Source organism: Sus scrofa, chromosome 6 (assembly GCF_000003025.6).
Source record: "Sus scrofa isolate TJ Tabasco breed Duroc chromosome 6, Sscrofa11.1, whole genome shotgun sequence".
NCBI lineage: Eukaryota > Metazoa > Chordata > Mammalia > Artiodactyla > Suidae > Sus > Sus scrofa.
The window spans coordinates 52,094,798-52,117,971 of record NC_010448.4 but is presented as its reverse complement, the minus strand read 5'-3'; the positions used below and the strand labels follow the sequence as shown (position 1 = coordinate 52,117,971).

Genomic DNA, 23,174 nt, shown 5'->3' with positions numbered 1-23,174 from the left:
CAAAGGCCCCGCCCAACCCTTAGCCCCGCCCCCAGCCCAGGATTGTTACCAGAGTGACGGCTGGGGTTCGACCCGCCTCCCTATCTTGTTGCCAATCCAAGAGGCGTTGCCCGGGCGACGACCCCACCTCTTCCGGTGTGGACTGGCAACTTCCGGCAGGGGGCCCGGCGGCGGGAGGCGGTCCGGCTGCGGCGGGGTCTGGACGCCGGTGGTGGTGGGGGGGCGCCCAAGATGGCGGCGAGCGGCACTGAGGGTAGCTCAGGCCCCGGCGCCGTCATGGGGGATTGTGCGGAGATCAAGTCGCAGTTCCGAACCCGTGAGGGCTTCTACAAACTGCTCCCGGGCGACGGCGCCGCTCGCAGGTCGGGTCCGGCTTCCGTCCAGACCCCAGCGCCGCCCCAGCCGCCGCAGCCCCCACCCGGCCCTGCCTCAGGCTCCGGCCCTGGCGCCACGGGCTCCGCCCCGTCCCCTCCGCCCTCAGGCCCCGGGCCCGGGCCCGCGTTGCCTGCCGTGCGCCTCAGCCTCGTGCGCCTCGGGGAGCCAGACGGGTCGGGGAGCCGCCGGCCACGCCGGCCGGGCTGGGCGCTGGGGGAGACCGTGTCTGCTTCAATTTGGGCCGCGAGCTCTATTTCTACCCGGGCTGCTGTCGCCGCGGGAGCCAACGGGTGAGCGGCCTGTAATGGGGGGCTGTGGGTGCTGGCGAGAGAATGGGGATCCCTGAGGTGATTTAGAAGTCATAGAAGTGTCCCTGAATGACAGGGGACGCTGAGATAGACATTGTAGGAGGAAGAGGTTCTTGAAGGTAATGCCGGATTCTAAAAGGCGATGGGAGGTTCCCTGGGTGCTGCCCATTCTGATGGGAATGGCCGTCAGGTGATGGGAAACCTTGAGATCATGTGAGATCCCTAGGTAATGAATGCGTGGGGGTTCTGGGATGGTGACTATTCTGGAGGCATGGGGAATCTGAGATGGGGTCCTTGAGGGTTCTGGCCGGCAGGTATTTGCAATTGATGGGAAATTCTGAGATAATGCAGGCTCAGAAGTGATGGAGAACTGAGGGGTACTGCAGTCTAGGGGGTCTTGGGGAGCCCAGAGATGAGGAAGGCTCTGGAAATAATGGGGGGCTCAGAGGTAATAGGGATCCTGAAAGTGAATGGGGGTCTTGGAAAATTGGGGTCTTGGAAGTAATGAAGGTGCTGGAGCTGATGGGAGCTCTGGAATTGATGAAAGCCCAGAGGGAACATCCCCAGGTGCGATGGATGTCTCTCAAGTGATACAGGTCCCAGAGGACATGAGACCCTTGGAGTTTATGGCAGTGCCCAGAAATGTTGGGGATCCTGAGAGCCCAGAGATGGTCTAGACACCTAAAATTTGGGGGACCATGAGGCTTAATGGGTCCCTGAACTGTGATGAGGATCCTGAGATTTAGAAACTTCAAAGTGAAGAGAGTCCTGGGACATTGTACTTTAGAGTGCTGGTGATTGGGTGATCCAGAGCTTTGGGGGGCTTGGTATGTTGTGCTACAACCCAGGGGAGTTGCTGCAGTTATTGGGGGGATTAAAAAGGAATTGGAGCTCAAGGACTATGGGGACCCTGAACTTGATACTGTGGTCAAGGGTGTCCCTGAAGTTGGGGAGGGGTCCAGCTTTGGGGAGGAGGTACTGTGGTCATGCAGGGGGGGCCTTCCTGCCTGGGTGTTTCCTCTGTTTGTGATTTGGGTCCTCCTTCCTGTCTGTGGTTTCCCCTTCCCACACCACTCACCCATCCACCTACCCACTTCCCTCAGGGATTTGACACTGCTTCCTCTTAGTGGTTTAACCCCAACCTCAACACCCTCTTCCTTCCTCTCAGTGGTAGAAGCCATTAACTTGTTTTCTCCCACCACTCAAGTCCATTGACCTCAACAAGCCAATTGACAAGCGGATCTATAAGGGCACTCAGCCCACCTGCCACGACTTCAACCAGTTCACTGCTGCCACAGAGACCATCTCCCTGCTGGTGGGATTCTCAGCCGGTCAGGTGCAGTACCTGGATCTCATCAAGAAAGACACCAGCAAGCTCTTCAACGAGGAGGTGATTTGGGGCCAGAACTCCAGGGCCCAGAACTGCTCCCCCTTCTCACCCATTCACCCACCCACACACTGTTTGCCTGAGACTGTAGCTGCCTGGGGAGCAATGGAGGCCTGAGCAGGGCAGGATGAGGGAGAGATGGGGGGGTGGAGCGATAGATTTGTAGGATGGGGTGACAGCAGCTGCTATAACAGCTAATAAAGACGGCTGCACCTCCTATACCCAGGCCCTGTGCTGTGTTAGCCCTATGCTGAACGCATTGGTCCTGGAGGTTTCATCAACCAATGGGTGAGGGATCATGATGCCCATTTTGCAGATTAGAGAACTGAGGCTAGTCACTGATTGGAACTTGTTTGAAGCCAGAGCCCTTGCTCTTCAGATTCTGGGACTGTGGGCATTGGATTCCAATCTTTGCCATGCCATTTACTCACTGTGTGGCTTTGGGAAAATGACTTCCTCCTTTTCCTCTTCTGCAAAATGGGATTCCCATCCCTACCTCACAGGACTGTGTAAAATCATCATGGAGGTTGCTCTGTCCTGGGTGGACCTGGCACAAGGGAGGTGCCAGCGAAAGCCCTTATCTGTGCCCAGAACTATGCTTGTCCCCTCTCTCTCAGTTCAGAGAAGGCGTTCCAAAGGTACAGAATGCATGAATGGCAGAGGAGAGTGAGTGGGTTAAAAATACACTGGCTCATCCAGTCACAAAATACTCATTGAGTATTCATTCTTTGGCAGGCATTGTTCTAAGCACTGGGAATATTACATCTCAGGGAACAAAACAGAGGGCCCTGCCTTTGTGGAGCTTCCGTCTAGCTGGGGGAGACAGGTGGTTATTGAGTAGCTAAGCACACTGTGTGTTAGAGTGCCCTGGCGACTTCCCAGTAGGGAAGGTGAATGGGGAGTGTGCTTGAGCTTTAAATAGGGTGGTGAGGAAAGGTCATCCTGGAAGACACTGGCTCCCAGAGGGCTCGAGGTCTTGCTTCCCCCCAGAATCCTGCCAGAGAAAGGCTGCCGTGGTGTTCCCAGTGGGAGAGTGTGGGGTGCTGACTGACGTTTTAACAGCATCTCTCTGACAACTGCGCAGACACCGGGCAGTGGTGGACTGGAGGCCAGTTAGGCTGTTGCAGGCTTGATAAGGGCTGAGACCAGGGTGCCTGGAGTTGGGGGAAGAGTTGGGTGTATTTTGGTCAAGCCCACAGATTTCCTGCAGGACTGGAAGTGAGTTGTGTGGAAAAAAAAGCAAAGATGGGTGGCCGACAGGAATGGGGTGGTCATTCACGCGTCCAGGAGCTGCTTTCCAGGTGCCTCCGGCGTGCACAGCTCTGTGCTCTGAGCCATGTAGACAAAGATCCCTTCCTTGGGGAAGCGGATGCTCTGTGACTCAGTTTCTTGCCTCAAGCGTGCTGTGGTAAAGAGGGTGCAGGGGGTTAGGTGGAGAACAGTTCTCTGGAAGGCAGGGCTAGTCTGCCCAAGAAGGGATGTGGAGGCTCTCGGCGCAGCCTTCCTCCCGGGGCTTCCCCACGTCCCACGTCCCGGTGTCTGCCTGCTTCCTTCAGTCCCTTCGCTGGCCACCTGGGGTGACCTTCCCCAGGGAAGTGGACTGGGGAGGAGGGGAGCCAGGGACGATTGCCTTCTCCCAACCCCCACCGTCTCCCCGACAGCGGCTGATCGACAAGACCAAGGTGACATATCTGAAGTGGCTGCCCGAGTCAGAGAGCCTCTTCCTGGCGTCGCACGCCAGCGGCCACCTGTACCTGTACAACGTCAGCCACCCCTGCGCCTCGGCCCCGCCGCAGTACAGCCTGCTGAAGCAGGGCGAGGGCTTCGCCGTCTACGCCGCCAAGAGCAAGGCGCCGCGCAACCCCCTGGCCAAGTGGGCGGTGGGCGAGGGGCCCCTCAACGAGTTTGCCTTCTCGCCCGACGGCCGGCACCTGGCCTGCGTCAGCCAGGACGGCTGCCTGCGCGTCTTTCACTTCGACTCCATGCTCCTGCGTGGGCTCATGAAGAGCTACTTTGGGGGCCTGCTCTGTGTGTGCTGGAGCCCCGACGGGCGCTACGTCGTGACAGGTGGTGAAGACGACCTGGTCACCGTGTGGTCCTTCACCGAGGGCCGCGTGGTGGCGCGAGGCCACGGCCACAAGTCCTGGGTCAACGCGGTGGCCTTCGACCCCTATACCACGCGGGCCGAGGAGGCCACGGCGGCCGGGGGCGACGGGGAACGGAGCGGCGAGGAGGAGGAGGAGCCCGAGGCCGCCGGCCCGGGCGGGGGCGCCCCCTTGTCCCCGCTGCCCAAGGCGGGCTCCATCACCTACCGCTTCGGCTCGGCCGGCCAGGACACGCAGTTCTGCCTGTGGGACCTCACCGAAGACGTGCTCTACCCCCACCCTCCCCTGGCGCGCACCCGCACCCTCCCCGGCACGCCTGGCACCACACCACCTGCCGCCAGCGGCTCGCGGGCTGGCGAGCCGGGCCCCGGCCCCCTGCCCCGCTCGCTGTCCCGGTCCAACAGCCTCCCACACCCGGCGGGCAGCGGCAAGGCGGGCGGCCCAGGCACGGCGGCCGAGCCGGGCACGCCCTTCAGCATCGGCCGCTTTGCCACGCTCACGCTGCAGGAGCGGCGGGACCGCGGGGCGGAGAAAGAGCACAAGCGCTACCACAGCCTGGGCAACATCAGCCGGGGCGGCGGCGGCGGGGGCGGCGGGGACAAGCCCAGCGGCCCCGCCCCCCGCAGCCGGCTGGACCCGGCCAAGGTGCTGGGCACGGCGCTGTGCCCTCGCATCCACGAGGTGCCGCTGCTCGAGCCGCTGGTGTGCAAGAAGATCGCCCAGGAGCGGCTCACGGTCCTCCTCTTCCTGGAGGACTGCATCATCACCGCCTGCCAGGAGGGCCTCATCTGCACCTGGGCCCGGCCGGGCAAGGCGGTGAGTCATCCCCGCCGACCCGGGACCCAGGCAGAGGCGGGCGCCGGCGGAGGGGTCTGTTGGCGTGGCAGCCTCCAGCCCTGTGGGGTGAGGGAAACTTGAGTGTCCCAGAACCAGACGTCTCAGAGTACCTTCTAGAATGCTTGGCAAGCCATGGTCAGCAGAGAGTGGATCCAGTGTAAGGGACTCCTGGGAGTGGTGGAGACCATGGCCAGCTACTGGCAGGGCTTCCTGTGGGCCCAGCCTGGCTGGCTCTTAGCGGAATGGTGACATTTTTTTTTTTTAATACTGTGGGTCAAGCTCTGTGGGCAGGATTGCACCTGTGGGTCTGGCTTCCAGACCGAGTCTCAGCCTCTTGGGATCCGAGTCCACTGCTGGAGGCATGAGCTGTGGAATTCAGCCTCAGGGCCCAGACTGGTACTTCTGCTCCCTCTGTGGCCTTGAGCACGTCGCCACCTCTTTATGACCTTTGTCACTTCTTTGGGAAACTTGAAGATGGGTAGTGGGCGGATGTGCCCATTTTCTGGGGTGGCTGTGGGGTTCAAAAAGGTCCCATTAGGTAAGGTATGGACCTCACGCCTTTTGACTTTGGAACTGTGGTCTCAGATATCTCCTCAGGGTTTGGGCTCAGGGGCCCAGGATGCCAGATCCGAGGGCTGTGCCTTGGTTCCCTGGAAGAGTAGTTTCGGGATTATAGGCTCCTGAATCCCTAGAACTTAAAGCACAATCTCCAAGGCAGGGCCTTTGGCATTTGGGGAATGTGGTAAATCCTGAAAGTGACCCCTCTGTCTCCCTAGTTCACAGACGAGGAGACGGAGGCCCAGACAGGGGAAGGAAGTTGGCCCAGGTCACCCAGCAAGTCAGTGGTAGAGGTAGGACTGTCCCTAAGTTCTCCCCCCCCAGAATCTCAGCGCCCCCCCCAGTCAGAAAAGGACCTCCGTTCCCCCCTCTCCTCCCTGCCTCCCCTCTCCCCCATCCTCTCTGCTCAGGATCACCCAAAGGCTTTAATTATTGTATAAAAGTGCCGCCTGCTGGCACTGAGATGTAAGTTCCCAGGCCTAGAGCAGCGGCTTCTGTCTGGGGGGTTCCAGGGCAGACTGAAGAGCAAGGCCAGGGTGGCAGCTCCCTCCCCTGGGGACTGTCGAGAGCCCGGCCCATGTGGTCTCTAACTCCCCGTCTCCCCTCTCATCTCCCCCAGGGCATCTCTTCCCAACCAGGCAACTCCCCCAGCGGCACAGTGGTGTGAAGCCGTGGATGTCGGGGAGGCGCTTACCCCACGCCCCCAGCCTCCTAGCTGTAACCCTCCCCGCTGACCTCATGGATCAACGTGTTAACAAGACTAACCATGACGGATGGACTGCTCCAGTCCCCCACTCTGCACAAATATGGGGGGCAAAGGGTCCCTCAGCCTGGCCCAGACACTGGGGGGAATGTAGTGACCCATGTGGCCTCAGCCTTGTCCCCACCCACTGCCAAGTACAATGACCCCTTCCTCTGAAACATCAGTGTTAGCCTCATCCCTGTCCCCAGCATGTGACTGGTCACTCCTGGGAGAGAAGCTCCCCATCCACGAGAGCCCCAGCTCTGCAGTGTGCCCCTCGGTCTGTGGGCAGGGCAGGGGGTGGCCTACTCCTCCCCTGGTCCCCGCCCCTGCTGTTGTTTGTGCTTTTGAAGAGTGTTAAATTATGGAAGCCCCTTGGGGGCACCCCCTCCCCCAGAACCTCTTATTTATACTAAAGTTCCCTGTTTTCACAGCGTCTCTGTTCCCTTCTGCAGAGGCGCGGAGGAAGTGTGTGTGTGCTTTCGCAGCAGTTCTAGAATCAACCCACTGTATCCAGAGGAAGAGCCTAGGCCCGGCCCCTCCTCCCCCCACCCCCTTTTGATGGCAGGAAACACTGAAGGCCAGAGGAGGGACACGCACCAGGCACTCGGCTGGTCCATTTGTCCCTGGCCACCCCCAGACAAGGCCCTTTGGATAGAGACAGGCGTCCCTGCCCCCCGTCCTCCCTTCAAAGTCGTCCTTAGCTTTAAAAGTTGGTGCCAAGTGTGCGAATGAGATAGCACGGGGGCCTACCCAGACAGGGTCCTTCAGACAGCTCCCGTGGTGCCCAGAGTGAGCGCGGCAGGCACCAGCCTTGGCCAAGCCCAGGTCTCCAGGGCCAGCCAGAGACCATGGTTCCCTTCGGGAAAACTGTCCACTCTGGAAGGGACAATGAAAATCCCTCCTGGCTGGCTCTCCGGAGCCTCAGGGACTGGTGTCTCCCCGCTCCGCCCTCCACCCCCCGAAATGTTTCTGTTTCTAATCCTAGCCTGGGCAGGAATGTGGCTGTGCGGCCAGAGTCCAAGGAGCTATTTTGGGGGCTCCTTTGCCTCCCCCAGGCTTTGTCCAGTTGATCACCCCTGGTCCTGGCTCCTGAGGGCCTCCCTTCCCGATTCTCTCACCACCCCTTCCCCACCTCCTGCCAAAAAAAAGTCAGCGTAAAGCAGAGGGCCTGAGGGCTAAATTTAAACCGTCCCAAAGTCTGAATCCCTGGCTGAGTCACCCGCAAAGCTGCCCTGGCCTCCTGCCTCCCTTCCCCAGGCCTCAACCCTTTTTCTTCCCTCCCAACTCCAGAGCTTGGGAGGGGTGTCACCAGATCACTCTGAGCCTCAATTGGTCCCCTCTGGGAAATGGGAGGGCTCATCCTTGGCATCTGTATGGTATTCCACTGGGCTCCGCCTTTTCTGGCGGAGGGGAGTTTGAGGGTTGAGATTCTCTAACCCCCCCCCCCATCTGACACTGAAGCATTCCGAGGGGCCTGGAAGGAGGGAGTTGGGGGGGCCTGGCTTGTGAGGGGTTAAGGCTGGGAGGCTAGAGGGGGCTGGACCAAGGGGTGGGGAGAAGGGGAGGAGGCCTTAGCAGCCAGCAGAGAGAAGTGGCCAGAGAGGCCCAGGGGACAGCCAGGGACAGGCAGACATGCGGCCAGGGCCCCAGGGTCTGGACGGGGCCTTCCAGGCCCCATGACAGGAGGACCTTGAGCCCCCCGCCCGGGGAGGGGGCCATGGTGCTGCCTGCCCGTCATGTCAGCCGAGGTGCGGCTGAGGCGGCTTCAGCAGCTGGTGCTGGACCCCGGCTTCCTGGGGCTGGAGCCCCTGCTTGACCTTCTCCTGGGTGTCCACCAGGAGTTGGGCGCCTCCGACCTGGCCCAGGAGAAGTATGTGGCCGACTTCTTGCAGTGGGGTGAGTGCTTACCTTTGTGGGAACCCCACGTTGAGGGCAGGAGGCAGGGCAGAGGGAGAAGGCGGGTCTGGGTGCAGGGACTGATTTTGGATGCAGGATGGGCATGGGGAAAGCCTCCCACTGAGGGGCCCAGCATCTGGGCCTGGGTCTTGGGGTGGCACATTTCTCCCCAGTGCCACCCTGGCCGGGCAGAGTGGGGTCACCAGAGGGCAGGCAGCCATGACTCAGAACCATGAGTTGGGAGCCATGGTAGGCTGGACTGGGCACAGTCTCTCCTGGTCCCCCAGCACCCCCTCCTTGAGCCGAGGCCTAGGGACAGATGGGGAACCCTGTTTCCTAGGACTCCCCCCCACCACCAAAATAGGCTCTATAGCCCTCCACCCTGGTTTCCCTGAGCGTAGGGGCAAGCAGAGGGGACAGCGCGGGGCAGCTGCCAGGGGTGTGGCCGGCCGGCAGGTGTTCGGCGCCAGCTTCTCCAGCTGTTCCAACAGGTGCCCAGGCCCTGGGAGGGTGCGGTGACTCAGGCAGGCCCTGGGGTGGGGGGCGGGGAACCAGCTCTACAGACAGGCACCACCCAGCACCTCCTCTACCCCCTGGTTGGAGGAGGAACAATTTAGGGTTCTTGTGGGTGGGCCCACCTTCTCTGTAGCTTCCATGCTGCCCCCTCCACCCAAGAGTCCCTTCTGGCCAAGTCTCCTCCTGGAGATAGGTCCACAGGGAAGTTGCTGCAGCCTCAGTCTCCTACCTTGTCTCCCCCCACCCCCTCCTGGGCCAGGACTCAGGCTCGCCCGGGTTTCTCTCCCTCCACTAGCCTGTCCCTCAGTGGCTTGCTCTTGGTCCTTAGGCACTGTGTCCCTGTCTCGTTTCTCCACCTTGGCCCGCTCCCTCTTTTCTTGGGTCCATCTCTTTCTGCCCAAGGCCCTGCTCCTCTTCCTCTTCCCATTTTGCAGATGGGAAGGTGGAGGCCAAGGGCGAGACTACTAGGCCTCTGGCAGAACCTTCTCCCCACACACCCCCAGCCCTTAGTAACTCTCTCAGCCCCCCTTCTGCAGAGGATGGAGTTGGACTGGCAGGACAACCCGAGACCTGAGGTGGGGGCTAGAGTCTAGCTCTCCTGTAAGGAGCACTCCTTTTGTGGCCCGAGCAGCGTCCTGCGGCCCCTCCCCTGCCAGGCCGCCTGGGCGGGGGAGGGGGCCTGGGTTCCCGCTGCCTTAAAAGGGCTCAATGTCTTGGCGCTCTCCTCCCTCCCCCATCCCGGGCCCTGGCTGCTGCCGCCCTGCTGGCCCACTCTCCTCGAACCCCCAACCCTCTCCGTAACCCACTGTCTCTTCCCTCGGCCCTGCTTGTACCCTTTGCTCCCTCCCTCCTTCCTCTGCAGCTCCCTGCTTCTCCCACCCACAGGAGTCCAGGCCTCCCTCTCCCCCAGCCCATCTCCTGCCTCCACCCTGCTTCCCCCTCCCAGACCACCCTCTGTAACATCGCTAGCCTAGGACCTTGGCAGAGGACTTCGCTGTCTGGGCTTTGGTTCCCCTGCTGTAGGTAGGGGTGATAGGAAAGCCTCCCCCTGCGGTCTAAAGCGCGGAGGTAACACTTGACCACTCCTGCAGCCCTGGAGCCGGGACTCCCATACCTTCTCCCAGCCCCGGTCTCACTCAGGGTTTCCCAAAGTGTGGCCCAAGAGCCACCTGCATCTGAGCTTGGAGGTGCTGGATTAAACTGCATGCTCTGGGCCACAGTCCAGGACAGACCGAGTGAGAGACCTGGGGGGTGGGCCGGGTCACCAGCAGTAGGGGCTTGAAACCCAGGAAACTAGGCCTCATTTCTTCTCTGTCCTTCAGGGCCTCCCTTTGGTGGACTTATTATCTCACCCTTCCATCCTACGCCCCCAAGAACCCCAGAAAGGGGTTCCCAGGCATCCCACCTCTCTCTGTTTGCGGGCAGTTCTGGGTTCCGCAGACCTCGTGTAACGTTTATGTGGAGACCTTAGGAGGCATACAGTCCAAAGGGGAGGGGCGGCGAGGGGAGACTGGGGACAGAGGGTGGGGCTGGCTCCTGCCTCCAGGGTCAGTCCCTATTATTCTCGGTTCTCATCTCCTGCTGCCCCCCCAGTGGATCCCATTGCGGCGAGGCTTAAGGAAGCCCGACTGCAGAGGGATGACTTCGAGATTCTGAAGGTGATCGGACGCGGGGCGTTCAGCGAGGTGAGCCTGGAGCCACCCCTCGGTGGGGTTGGAGACCTGACTCTTTATGCAGTGGGCGGGACGGAGGACTTCGGGGCGGGGCCTTAGAAATTGATGAATGACTGAGTTTAGAACCTAAGGTGGGGCTTGGGGCCAGTGGGCATGGCGCGGCGAGTTGGGCGGGGCCAAACCTGTCCGTGTCCCGGGGCGTCTGATCGACCAGCCCGGCGGTTCCCCCGCCCCCTCGGCCCCCCTGCCCTGTTTGGGCCCTCAGGTAGCGGTGGTGAAGATGAAGCAGACGGGCCAGGTGTACGCCATGAAGATCATGAATAAGTGGGACATGCTGAAGAGAGGCGAGGTGAGGGCCGTGCTGCTGAGAATCCTTCCTCCCCTCGGGCGCCACCTCCCGCTCCAGCTGCTCTGGGTGCTCTGCAGGTGTCGTGCTTCCGCGAAGAGAGGGATGTGTTGGTGAACGGGGACCAGCGCTGGATCACGCAGCTGCATTTCGCCTTCCAGGACGAGAACTACCTGGTGAGCCTCCCGCCTGAGGCTGTCAGTTGCCGAGGCGGCGGCAGGGAGAGGAAGTTCTAGGACTGGGACCCTGCTTCAAAATGCGTGTTTGTGTGTGTGGGAGGAAATGGCCTTCCTTTCCCGGTATCGGAGAGGTGCCTTACCTCCGTTTTCCCAGGCCGATTCCGGGGCACTGCCTGGAATGAAACAGTCTCAAGTCTATGTGGGGACCTCTGGGCAGGGGTAACTGGATTCCACACTCTGCACATCGGGAGGCCTCTCGGTTCTTTTTCCGACTCTCTGGGGGGAGTGAATCTCTGTCCAGTGACATCCTGGGAAAGTGAGGGTTGGAGGGGCGTGTCTCTGGGAGATCTCTTGGGGCTGGGACTGCGGGGTCTCTGCCCAGGGATGAGGTGCCTCTGGGAGTCTTTGTCCCGGGCTATCAGCAATCGATCAGCAGCGAGGCGGGGTACCGACCGCTCATGACGCGCCCCCTCCCAGTACCTGGTCATGGAGTACTACGTGGGCGGGGACCTGCTAACGCTGCTGAGCAAGTTTGGGGAGCGGATCCCAGCCGAGATGGCACGCTTCTACCTGGCCGAGATTGTCATGGCCATAGACTCGGTACACCGGCTGGGCTACGTGCACAGGTGGGCTCTGCAGGGGCTGAAGGGGGCGAGGTTGGAGAGTGTGGTCCTTGGGAGGGTGGGGCCCTGGGGTGCAGCCTAGAGAGGTGGAGCCTGCTAAGACGTCACGAGAGAGGCTCATTTCAACCCCTTCCCTCCGCGCAGGGACATCAAACCAGACAACATACTGCTGGACCGCTGCGGCCACATCCGCTTGGCGGACTTCGGCTCCTGCCTCAAGTTGCGGGCAGATGGAACGGTGAGCGGTAGTGAGCCATGCGCGGGTCGTGGGCAGCTCGGGCTACAACTGGGGGGTAGTGTCGGGAGCGACACAGCAGGTGCAGGGTGTAGAGGCAGGGCTGAGGGCGCTGGCAGAGCGAGGGTGAGGGGCAGGACTAGATTTGGAGAAGAAGGGAGGAGGTGACCCAGGCCTACCCCCGCCTGTGGCTCGGGGTTAGAACAGGCAGAAAGCGATCCTGAGCTCCAGCGTCCTGGTTGGGAGACGGCGGCGGACCCGGAGCTGGGAAGGGCGGGGCCAAGCCCAACTCTGTCCTGCTGGCTCAGGTGCGGTCCCTGGTGGCGGTGGGCACCCCGGACTACTTGTCTCCCGAGATCCTGCAGGCCGTGGGCGGCGCGCCGGGGACTGGCAGCTACGGGCCCGAGTGTGACTGGTGGGCGCTGGGCGTGTTCGCCTATGAAATGTTCTATGGGCAGACGCCCTTCTACGCTGACTCCACGGCTGAGACCTACGGCAAGATCGTGCACTACAAGGTGAGCAGAGCCCGGAACCCCAGTCTCTCCGCACATGCGCCCAGGTAACAGCCCTTCTTTCCCTCTCCCTCTGAGCAGGAGCACCTGTCTCTACCGCTGGCAGATGCAGGGGTCCCTGAGGAGGCTCGCGACCTCATCCAGCAGCTGCTGTGTCCGCGGGAGATGCGCCTGGGCCGGAATGGAGCAGGCGATTTCCAGAAGCATCCTTTCTTTTTTGGCCTTGACTGGGACAGCCTCCGAGACAGCGTGCCTCCCTTTACACCAGATTTTGACAGTGCCACGGACACGTGCAACTTCGATGTGGTGGAAGATGGGCTCACTGCCATGGTGAGCGGGGGCGGGGTAGGTACCTTGGACCCCTGCTCCAAAGAGGGTACCTCCTCATTCCTCCGCCATAACACTGAGGTTCCTCCTGGGGTCCTGAAATCATTCCTTCCCCAGAACATCTGCTTTGTGTCGGCCCAGTGCTGGGGACCCAGCGGTGACCTAGACTCACAGTCCAGTGGGGGAAACAGACTTGTCTTCAGACAATGATGCCCCAGAGAGACCAGGGCTGAGATGGTGGGGTGCAGGGGGTGGGGCCTCCTGACCCAGCATGAAAGATTCCAGAGGACTTCCTGGAAGAGGGGACTATCTGAGCTGAGACCTGGAAGGATGAGAGCTGAGAGGCAGGAAAACACCATTGAGGAATCTCCCTTCCTAGGCCATCTCTCAGCCCTGGTACCAACTAGCCCATGCTGGCTCAGCCTGAGTGCCCTTGTGCTGCGCCTTTGGGGACACCTGGACCAGGCCAGCCGTGATCCCTGCTCTCATCTACTTACAGTCTGGAGAAGGTTATAGTTATACTGCGGCGAGGGCTCTGAGGGAAGCAGCAGAACATAATAAAAGAAAATGACGTAGGATCCACTTTAGATGGACCCCAAGCTGGGGTGGGTTGTGGCGGGTGGAGCACTTAAGCCAAGGGCTGCCAAGGGGCATCCCTGACAGCCACCGGTCACCTCCCATCTCTTGTGCTTCTCTTGTGTAGGAGACGCTGTCAGATATTGGGGAAGGCATGCCCCTGGGGGTCCACCTGCCTTTCGTGGGCTACTCCTACTCCTGCATGGCCCTCAGGTAAGTGCTGCCCCGGTACAGCCTGAGAGGAGGGGACGGGGCACCTGCCTCCAGAGGCCCTGAGAGGTCTCTTGGGGTTGTCGTATCTTGGCCCATTGGCACCCAGGAGAATGGCAGGGTCCGTTTTGGAACCTTATTTTTTTGGGACTAAGAACTTTTAGGAGCAGAGTTATTAAGACCTTAAATTCTCAGACCATAAGTGTTTTGAAATTTTCAGAGTTCCCATTGTAGCTCCGTGGTAACGAACTCACCTAGTTCCCTGAGGATGAGGGTTCAACCCCTGGCCTCGCTCAGTGGGTTAAGGATCCGGCACTGCCATGAGCTGTGGTGTAGGTCACAGATGTGGCTCGGAACTGGTGTTGCTGTGGCTGTGATGTAGGCCGGCAGCTGCGGCTCTGATTGCACCCCTAGCCTGGGAACCTCCATGTGCTGCAGGTGTGGCCCTAAAAAAAAAAGAAAAGTATTTTGAAATTTTAGATTCAGTTGTAAAACCTCAGAGTCACAGGCTCGGCCTTCCAGAATCTTCCAACCTTCTGCTTTTAGATTTCTATTATATAGTAACAACCTCTATGTCTTAGAAAATAGTAAGCTTAGAATTTTTAACTCAATCTTAACACAAACTCATTGAATTTATTCACTTAATCACAAAGTCTTTTTATTTTTATTTTATTATGTTTTTATCTTTTTGCCATTGCTTGGGCCACTCCCATGGCATATGGAGGTTCCCAGGCTAGGGCTCGAATCAGAGCTGTAGCCGCTGGCCTACACCAGAGCCACAGCCACACGGGATCCGAGCCAAGTCTGCAACCTACACCACAGCTCATGGCAACGCTGGATCCTTAACCCACTGAGCGAGGCCAGGGATCGAACCCGCAACCTCATGGTTCCTAGTCGGATTCATTAACCACTGCACCACGACGGGAACTCCATCCCCTCACTTCTTGAGGCCCTAAGGAGAGAGGCCTGCAGAGGCCACATGGAGGTGGAGGAGATGAGCAGATCTAGAACATGGGTGTCCTGACCCCAGCCAGCTGCCAGGGGCCTGAGGTCATGCAAGGCACATGCCTTTTCCTGACAAGAGGAGGCCCTGTCCCACCAGCCTGGCATTTGTTCACTCGGCCTCTCCACCTCCTCAGACCACAGGGACTTCGGGTCTGGTTGCCCCACGTGCACAGGCTAGGGAGTCCTGGTTCTATACCCAGGGGACCAGCAGCCTCTGGGTGAGGCCACTCTTCCTCCCCTTGCCCTCTCCTCAGGGACGAGGAGATCCTGGGCTCCACGCCCATGGAACTGGAGGCCGAGCCGTTGCCTGAGCCATTGCAAGAGCCCAGCCTGGAACCCACAGTGCCCGGATCAGAGGAAACAGTGAGTCTTTGGAGGAGACAGTCAGTGAGGGACGAATGTGAGAGACAGGGCAGGCCTTCAGGGATGGCATGTGCCATGGAGGGCTCAGCTCTCAGAAGCCTACAGAAAGCGATGGAAAACACAGGAGAGACAAGGTCACGTCAGTCACTTGTGATCCCCACAGAGACGTTAGAAGAGGTCATTGAGCGAGTGTGGAGGGGACTCTGTGGGGAGGGAAGCCCTGGAGGAGGAGGCGGAGGAGGCAGAGCAGCCATTGGTCGGCAAAGAGGGCCTCAGGGGTGAGTGAGGGCCCTGTGGTAGGACCAGCTGGTTTGCTCTTAACCATGAAAGGGTGGTGGTGAGGCTGAACTGTTCCAGAAGCAGGGAGGGGAGGCTGAAGGGGCAGCAGAAACACACGACACAGGGCCTTCTGGTGCGGGTGGCCTTCGCTCAGGGCACTGAGAGGCTGGAGAAATTTTGAGCAGGGGAGGGCCATGGTCAGGTTGGTGAGTGTTGTAGGAACTGCCCTTTAGTTCTGGGGTGGAAGGTGGATGGGAGGGAACCAGATGAAAGGCTGGAGACAGGGCTGGGCTGGGGTTAGGGAAGGAGAGGGCTCAGATCGCTGCAGGAGCTGTGGGAATTCTAGAAAGATCTAGGAGGTGCGGGAATAGAGGTCAAGGGAGCACCCCCCCCCCCCCGGTCTGGAATCTATGCCCAAGTCTCCAGTGCTCCTGGGGCCACAGGCAGCCCTAAGCTTGCTTCCCATACCCAGGCTGAAGTGGCAGTTCCAGAGGCCATTCTGGAGCCGGTGGCAGAAGCCGAGGTGACGCTGCGGGAGCTCCAAGAGGCCTTGGAGGAGGAGGTGCTTAGCCGGCAGAGCTTGAGCCAGGAGCTAGAGGCCATCCGTTTGGCCAACCAGAACTTCGCCAGGTCGGGGTCGGGGCCGGGACAGTCACTACATTTAGCGGCCTCTCTCACCGGAATCCCAAAGGGCTCACGGTCCTTACCTACCTGCAGTCAACTCCAGGAGGCCCAGGCCCGGAACCGAGACCTGGAGGCGCACGTTCGGCAGCTGCAGGAGCGGATGGAGTTGCTTCAGGCCGAGGGAGCCGCAGGCGAGTCCCTCATCCGCCCCCTTTCCTGAGGGCGTCGGGAGGAGGTGGGCCCGCGGCGCGTGTGGACACCTGGGGGAGGCGAGGGGCCCAGGCTGGGGCACGCCGCGCCACCGCCCCTCCACGCGCCCTATGCCTCTCTCTTCTCCTTCCAGCTGTCACGGGGGTCCCCAGTCCCCGGGCCATGGATCCACCTTCCCATGTAAGACCCCTCTTTTTCCCCTGCGTCAAGCCTGCTGTCCCCTGTGCAGACCCTGTCCCCATCTCCCTGTACCCCCGCCTGGATTTAGGGCTCACTCCTTCCTTTTTGAGGTTCCAGTCGGCAGACACCCTCCTTTCAGCCCCACATCTACCAGATATCCCTGGTTCAGGCCTCTCTCCAAATCCCAGCCGGGATCTCCCGAGAAGCCCTCCCCGACCTCCACTCCCCTCGCTGTCTCTCGACCCCCGCTGAGGGCGGCCGAGCCGAGCTGAGCTCGGATCGGGTCACCTGTCCCTTCTCTCTCCAGCTAGATGGCCCCCCGGCCGTGGCTCTGGGCCAGTGCCCGCTGGTGGGGCCAGGCCCCATGCACCGCCGCCACCTGCTGCTCCCTGCCAGGGTACGTCCGGCTGCTCACGCCCGCCCGCTCGCCGCGCCCCAGCCTAGCTCCACATAACCCAAGCCGCTTGTGCTTAGCTAAGCCTCTGCGGGGCCGGGCCTGCCGCGGGGCGTCGGGGTCTGGGGGGCGGGAAGGCTCGGGCAGCCAATCAAAGCAGGTCTTTACCAAGCAGCCAATGATGAGTTCGGACAAGACTTAGGCTTGCGAGCCGACCAACCACAGCTGCCCGCACTGGGAGGAAGGGCAGGGGGCAGGGAGGGTTTCGGCCCCTCTTACGAGCATGGGCGGGGCAAGTCCCAGGAGCCAATCAGAGTCCCGTATCGCGGTGCTGATCCCGCCCTCTCCCCGCAGGTCCCTAGGCCTGGCCTACGGGAGGCGCGTTCCTTGCTCCTGTTCGCCGCTGCTCTGGCTGGTGCCGCCGCCCTGGGCTGCACTGGGTTGGTGGCCTGCGCCGGCCATCTCGCCGCAGTCTGACCCCGCCCGGGAGCCACCTTCGCCGCCTGAACCGTAGAACCCGAGCCCGTCCTCCGCTCGGGCTCTGCTGGAGAGTTGGGTGACCCGGGTACCGCCCAGAAGCCACTCCCACCGCCTCCGGTTCACAGCACTCCGAGCGTGGGTCTCCGCCCCAGCTCTAGCCCTGTGATCCGGGCCCGCCCCCTGGCGGCCGGGGAGGGAGGAGTGGGGGCCGCGGCTCAAGCGAGACTTGTAGCCTGGAAAGCTGCTGCTGCTGAGGGGATCGCGGACCTCTCTCTTCCTCCGGCCTGGCTGAGGCCCCCCGACGGGGGTGGGCAAACTGCGACCTAGAGAAGGCAGCAGGGCCAGGGTTCAAGCAACTATTTTTCACCTTCCAGGCACCCCCACCCACATCGGCTCGCAAACCACAAATCCTCTGTGTGCATGAGGCCCTGCCCTCCCAGGAAAGCTCTCTACGCGGCGAACGTCTAGCGCGAGCTCCGCCTGCTCTCTGGAGAACCTTTTGCTTTTGACAGCCCCGCTTTTTCGGGGACTTTCGTGCCTTCCTCCTCACGTGCGTTGCTCTCGGAGCCACAGCCGGCTCCGCCCGCCTCAGCAGTGTGGGTATTTATTGACCTGTCCTCCAACCCGCTGACAGGCTCCAGGATCCCGGCACCCTAATCCACGTTTTGGATGCACTGAGACCCCGACATTCCTCGGTATTTATTGTCTTTCCCCACCTAGGACCCCACCCCCGATCCTCGCAAATAAAAGGCCCTTTCGTCTGCCCAGAATGCTCGAACTTCGTGCCGGCTCTGTTTGCAAGGAGGGCAGGAGGCTACTCAGTGGGCCAATCCGGCCAGGCGAGTGGAGGCGGCCAATGGCCTGGCAGGAAGCTAGCGGGAGACGAAGCGGACGAATCAGGGGTGGGGGTAGGGATGAGGGTGTGGCTTCGACCTCCGGCCAATAGAAGAAGACGAGCGGGCCACTCGACGGCACCGCCCCTTGTCCAGCTGTGGCCCAGCTGTGCCACTAGACCGCCGCGAAGAAGGGGGCTGGGCGGGCGGCGCGTGCGGCCATCCTCCTGCCACTGCGCCTGCGCGGGCCACGCGCATCCGTTCCAGGGACCTAAGCTCAAGAAAAGTTGCTGCAAACTTTCTAGCCCGTTTTCCCCGCCCCTTCTCCCAGCCAGACCCGCCCCCCTGCGGAGCCGGGAATTCCGAGGGGCGGAGCGTTGGCCGAGATGGGGAGTAAGGGGGGCCTTCTGAGGACCCTGGAGACGGAGGCATGCAGAAGCTCAGTCTCAGGGCGGAGGTGGCTTCGCGCCCTTAGCCCTCCCGGACGGCCCGTTACCTTCTCCGTTGTCCCGATGGGGAAACTGAGGCCCTGAGCCAGAGGCACACGCGGGGGGAGGCAAATAGCGCGGCGGGAGGCGGAGGGAAAACAAAGGGAGAATCACGGACAGTCGGGAAGGGGGACGGGCACACACACAGTCACAGGGACAGAGACCCTAGTAGGAGCTGGACCTGGCATCGGTGGCGGGGGGGAGACGCGAGGTCGGCGGGAGAAGATCGGGAAGCGCGAAGGGGGGTGCGGGGAGAGGGGACGGACGGGGGAGGGGGCTGGGGAAAGCCCGAGGGAGGAGGAGAAGGAGGGAGGAACTTCCCAAAGTTGCAAAACATGGCTACCTTGCCTTCGGAGCCGAGCGCGGGGCCGGCGGCTGGGGGGGAGGCGGTGGCGGCGGCGGCGGCGGCCGAAGAGGAGGAGGAGGAAGCGCGCCAGCTCCTGCAGACTTTGCAGGCGGCCGAGGGTGAGGCGGCGGCGGCGGCCGGGGCCGGGGCGGGCGAAGCGACGGTGAAAGCGGAGGACCCTGGATCCCCGGGCGTCCCCGGGTCTCCCCGCGAGGCCGCTGCCGAGCCGCCCACAGGCCTCCGCTTCTCGCCGGAGCAGGTGGCGTGCGTGTGCGAGGCGCTGCTACAGGCGGGCCACGCCGGCCGCTTGAGCCGCTTCCTGGGCGCACTGCCCCCGGCGGAGCGCCTACGTGGCAGCGATCCGGTGCTGCGCGCTCGGGCCCTTGTGGCCTTCCAGCGGGGCGAGTACGCTGAGCTCTACCGGCTGCTCGAGAGCCGCCCCTTCCCCGCCGCCCACCACGCCTTCCTGCAGGACCTCTACCTGCGCGCGCGCTACCACGAGGCCGAGCGGGCCCGCGGCCGCGCGCTGGGCGCGGTGGACAAGTACCGTCTGCGCAAGAAATTCCCGCTGCCCAAGACCATCTGGGACGGCGAGGAGACCGTCTACTGCTTCAAGGAGCGCTCCCGCGCCGCGCTCAAGGCCTGCTACCGCGGCAACCGCTACCCCACGCCGGACGAGAAGCGCCGCCTGGCCACGCTCACCGGCCTCTCGCTCACGCAGGTCAGCAACTGGTTCAAGAACCGACGCCAGCGCGACCGGACCGGGGGCGGCGGCGGCGCGCCGGGCAAGAGGTGAGGGGACCCGGTCCGCGCCAGTCCTCCTTTCCTGGGGACGTGGCATCCACCAGTCCCCTTCCCCTTTGCCCGCTGTCTGAACTCCTCAGACACTCCCCGCACACACCCTCAGGCGCCCGCCCAGCGCGGGGAATCTGTGCAGATGCAACGGGCACGCGCCCCGGCCCTCGCTCCGACACCGGTGCTCCTGCTGCGGAGGCTGGGAGACCACCTCCCTCTGCTCCGCTCTAGGCTCCGTCCCAGATCCCATCTGTGTCCGCGGCTAGACTCGGGGGAGGCAGCGAGAAAACCCGCGGCTGCTGGAAAGGAGGAGGGGCCTTTGCCGACCCTACCGGGCACAGGGGCCTGTTCGGGTCCCTAAGCTGCCAGGCGCTCCCTAACCATTGCTCGGCCTCACCTCCCGCCCCCCACCCGCCTCAGGGCCCAAACGGCGTGGTCGGTCGTCTGTCTTTGTTGTGAAACGTGAACCTTCCCCAGCTCCGGTTTCCCTGTAACCCTAGCTCTTCCCCTCCCACCCTGCGCGCCGGCCGCTCACTCCTCCAGCGCCCCGGGGGGAGGGCACCAGGAGCTGGGCCGGCCACTACCTCCTTGCTCTCGCCGAAGCCACTTGGCTGCTTTCAGGCCACCCCGGGGAATTTCAGGCAGCCTGGGTGCTCAGTCTCCGGGGCCCTGCCAGGGGGAGGAGGGCCAGCCTGAGCCCTAGGCAGTGGTTTCAATGCCAGGCTGGCAGAGGCTCCGTCCCAGGGGTCCCTGGGTGGCCTCAGAGAGGAGGTTTCATGACCCCCTGAAGTGGTCCACAAAACTGGGGCTGGGGAAAGGTGCGGGGGCCGTGGTGGGCGTGTGCTCCCGCAGAGCAGTTTGCCGGCAGGCCAGCGGGGAACAGTGCGCTGGGCCACACAGCTCACAATCCTTTCTCCCACCAGCGAGTCAGATGGGAACCCCGCTACTGAGGACGAGTCCAGCCGGAGTCCCGAGGACCTGGAGAGGGGGGTGGCTCCAGGGGCTGCTGAGCCTCCCGCCCAGGGCTCCGTATTCCTGGCTGGGGCTGCCCCTCCCACACCATGTCCCGCCTCCTCCTCCATCCTGGTGAACGGGAGCTTCCTGGCCGCCGGCAGCTCTCCAGCAGTGCTCCTTAATGGGAGCCCCGTCATCATCAACAGCCTGGCCCTGGGCGAGGCCTCCAGCCTGGGCCCCCTGCTGCTCACCGGGGGCGGGGGCGCCCCTGCACCGCAGCCCAGCCCCCAGGGGGCCAGCGAGGGCAAGACCTCCCTGGTCCTGGACCCTCAGACTGGGGAGGTTCAACTGGAGGAGGCTCAGCCTGAAGCCCCTGAGACCAAGGGAGCCCAGGTGGCTGCTTCAGGGCCGCCTGGAGAGGAGGTCCCAGGACCTCTGCCCCAAGTGGTGCCTGGGCCCCCACCGGCCGCCACCTTTCCTCTGCCCCCAGGACCAGTGACTTCTGTGGCCGCTCCACAAGTGGTGCCACTTTCCCCGCCTCCTGGCTACCCCGCGGGCCTGGGCCCCACCTCCCCCCTGTTGAACCTGCCCCAGGTGGTGCCCACCTCGCAGGTGGTGACCCTGCCCCAGGCTGTGGGGCCGTTGCAGCTGTTGGCAGCTGGGCCAGGCAGCCCTGTGAAGGTGGCTGCTGCCGCGGGCCCTGCCAATGTGCACCTGATAAACTCCGGGGTGGGCGTGACTGCGCTGCAGCTGCCTTCAGCCACTGCCCCAGGTACCCCCTTGCGGTGGCTGGGTGGGGGGGTGCAGGGGTGCAGGAGTTACTGTGGAGGGATGGTGCTGTCGGGTGGGGGGGAGAGTGGGGAGCTCGTCCCTGGTGGGTCCCCGACCCTCTTGTGCCAGGTAGTACCGTGAGGCTCAAGTCACAGACTCGGCCTCACCCCGAAGGGGCTCCTTTGGCCTCTGGCTTGTCTCCCTGCCTGCCGTCCAGCCGCTTAGCCTTCACCTCTGCGCCTGGCCCATCTCCTCTCCCCACAGGAAACTTCCTGCTGGCCAACCCGGTGTCCGGCAGCCCCATCGTGACAGGTGTGGCCGTGCAGCAGGGCAAGATCATCCTCACCGCCACCTTCCCCACCAGCATGCTGGTCTCCCAGGTCCTGCCGCCCGCCCCCAGCCTGGCCCTGCCCCTGAAACCAGACGCGGCCATCTCAGTGCCCGAAGGAGCCCTCCCGGTGGCCCCCAGCCCCGCTCTCCCGGACGCCCACGCCTTGGGCACCCTTTCTGCGCAGCAGCCATCACAGCCGCCGCCCGCCGCCACCGCCACCAACCTGCCCTTCGCCCCAGACCCATCCAGCCTCCTGCCAGGTTTCCCGGCGCCCCCGCCCGAGGGGCTCCTGCTGTCGCCCGCGGCCGTGCCCATCTGGCCAGCCGGGTTGGAACTGAGCACGGCCACCGAGGGGCTACTAGAGGCGGAGAAGGGGCTGGGGACACAGGCCCCCCACGCTGTGCTGAGGCTGCCGGACCCCGACCCCGAGGGGCTGCTCCTGGGGGCCACGGCGGCGGGCGAGGTTGATGGGCTGGAAGCAGAGACCAAGGTGCTGACCCAGCTCCAGTCGGTGCCCGTGGAGGAGCCCTTGGAACTGTGACCCGCCGGGCCCATGGTCTCCCCTGATAATGGTGCTGACGGGATCCAGGACGGCCCGGGAGCCTCTCCCAGACACGTCGGCCGCCGTCTGCAGATTCCACACACACTACATCCGCCCCCGTGGCTGCGCAACCGCTCCACGGCCTGGAGGGCCACTCCTGTCCAGGAGCAGCGTCCGGCCCTCTCCCTGCTCTGTCCCGTGACCGACAGGGGGACATAGGGGGTCCTGACTCAGGGGCTCTGCCCCCTCGACCTGGTACTAGCTGTGAGCAGCTGAAAGCGGCTGGCTTTCCAACCCCCTCGAGCCCTCTCCCTATCACTCCCTAAAACACTATTAATAGCTCCACTGCCACCCAGTGTTCCCAGAACTGCTTGGAATCCGAGGGTGGAGGCCGGGCAGAGACTGACAGACCCTTGCAGGCGGGCCCTTCCTGCCGACCAGGGATGCAGGTGTGGGGGGGCGTCTGCTGGCTCCTCTCAGACTGGCGCCCTCACTGTCACGTCCAGCCCCAGACCAAAGATTCCCCCCGCCCCGGGGCAGCCCTGATCCCATGTCTAGTTTATATCCTAAATCTTTATTTTTCTAGGACATGTTATGCCTCCATTTCAATTAAAATAAAGTTAACGGACAGCTAGGAACTCTTGGGTGTGGGTTACCTTACAATGACTTGCCCTGAGCTGCAAAAAGCCCACCTTGAGTTTCTGGCTTTCTGGTCGCTGTTCCCCGAGGGGGCAGCTGTTGGAGGCTAGGTTTTCGGTGCCTCCAGTGAGGGTTCTTTCAAAATGCAGAACCTGGGGTTACAGATCCTGAGTGGAAGGAGCCCCTGGGAGGCCTGAGGAAGCAGGGGGACCAGGGGAGCCCGCCTTTGTGGCTTGCTGGTAACAAAGCTTCCACTTTATTTTGGTTGAAAATAATAAATATAACCAGAACAGGGCGGGGAGCAGAGTGAGGGGAGCGTGATCAAGGGTGGAACCACTGGATTCTGGTGGATTCTGGGCCAAAGGAAGGGCAGAGGGACACCTGCCTCCCCGCATTTCATTCATTCGGCTCCTTCCTCCTGACCGCCCGCCTGGGTAGAAAGGGGCCGTGAAAGGCCTGTGGGCCTGGGGCGGGCATGCTTCAGGCAGCCTGGTTCCAGGCAAACGCACAAAGCCGCAGGGTCAATAAATATG

At 62.4% G+C, this 23,174-nt stretch overlaps 3 protein-coding genes and 2 long non-coding RNA genes across 15 annotated transcripts; 3 read left to right on the top strand and 2 right to left on the bottom strand.

Annotated features, from left to right (window-relative positions):
• On the top strand, positions 51 to 6,747 carry DMWD (dystrophia myotonica, WD repeat containing). Its single transcript, XM_021094582.1, is given in 6 exon segments — positions 51 to 544; positions 547 to 665; positions 1,891 to 2,073; positions 3,732 to 4,991; positions 5,789 to 5,863; positions 6,190 to 6,747. Coding segments are annotated over 6 exon segments (1,998 nt in total). The 5' UTR covers positions 51 to 231; the 3' UTR covers positions 6,238 to 6,747.
• On the bottom strand, positions 5,260 to 7,193 carry LOC110261014. Its single transcript, XR_002344699.1, has 2 exons — positions 7,066 to 7,193; positions 5,260 to 5,523 (listed from the first exon to the last, which is right to left on the bottom strand). It is a non-coding gene; the product is annotated as an uncharacterized LOC110261014 (long non-coding RNA).
• DMPK (dystrophia myotonica protein kinase) lies at positions 7,150 to 17,713 on the top strand. Of its 11 annotated transcripts, none has more exons than XM_021094585.1 (15): positions 7,150 to 8,211; positions 10,321 to 10,412; positions 10,666 to 10,749; positions 10,827 to 10,922; positions 11,403 to 11,551; positions 11,693 to 11,786; positions 12,092 to 12,298; positions 12,377 to 12,625; positions 13,326 to 13,411; positions 14,668 to 14,776; positions 15,528 to 15,685; positions 15,773 to 15,870; positions 16,023 to 16,069; positions 16,381 to 16,466; positions 16,818 to 17,713. In XM_021094585.1, the coding sequence occupies exons 1-15, from the start codon at positions 8,052 to 8,054 to the stop codon at positions 16,975 to 16,977; spliced, it is 1,875 nt and encodes a 624-aa protein (XP_020950244.1). In that variant the 5' UTR covers positions 7,150 to 8,051; the 3' UTR covers positions 16,978 to 17,713. The 11 variants fall into 11 exon arrangements, 9 of the variants coding, with proteins under 9 accessions (XP_020950244.1, XP_020950246.1, XP_020950243.1 ...); XM_021094587.1 differs by having other exon boundaries at positions 16,377 to 16,466; XM_021094584.1 differs by having other exon boundaries at positions 12,377 to 12,640.
• On the bottom strand, positions 17,625 to 19,402 carry LOC110261013. The gene is made up of 2 exons (XR_002344697.1): positions 18,608 to 19,402; positions 17,625 to 18,305 (listed from the first exon to the last, which is right to left on the bottom strand). It is a non-coding gene; the product is annotated as an uncharacterized LOC110261013 (long non-coding RNA).
• On the top strand, positions 18,514 to 22,640 carry SIX5 (SIX homeobox 5). The gene is made up of 3 exons (XM_021094581.1): positions 18,514 to 19,402; positions 20,329 to 21,131; positions 21,395 to 22,640. Exons 1-3 carry the CDS (start codon positions 18,600 to 18,602, stop codon positions 22,000 to 22,002), a joined length of 2,214 nt encoding a protein of 737 aa, XP_020950240.1. The 5' UTR covers positions 18,514 to 18,599; the 3' UTR covers positions 22,003 to 22,640.

Coding starts and splice junctions, on each gene's coding strand:
- DMPK (XM_021094583.1), top strand. CDS start 8,052: ATGTCAGCCGAGGTGCGGCTGAGGCGGCTTCAGCAGCTGGTGCTGGAC. Junction 10,750..10,826: donor ACATGCTGAAGAGAGGCGAG/GTGAGGGCCGTG, acceptor GGTGCTCTGCAG/GTGTCGTGCTTCCGCGAAGA. Junction 10,923..11,402: donor TCCAGGACGAGAACTACCTG/GTGAGCCTCCCG, acceptor GCCCCCTCCCAG/TACCTGGTCATGGAGTACTA.
- SIX5 (XM_021094581.1), top strand. CDS start 18,600: ATGGCTACCTTGCCTTCGGAGCCGAGCGCGGGGCCGGCGGCTGGGGGG. Junction 19,403..20,328: donor GGCGGCGCGCCGGGCAAGAG/GTGAGGGGACCC, acceptor TTCTCCCACCAG/CGAGTCAGATGGGAACCCCG. Junction 21,132..21,394: donor GCCTTCAGCCACTGCCCCAG/GTACCCCCTTGC, acceptor CTCTCCCCACAG/GAAACTTCCTGCTGGCCAAC.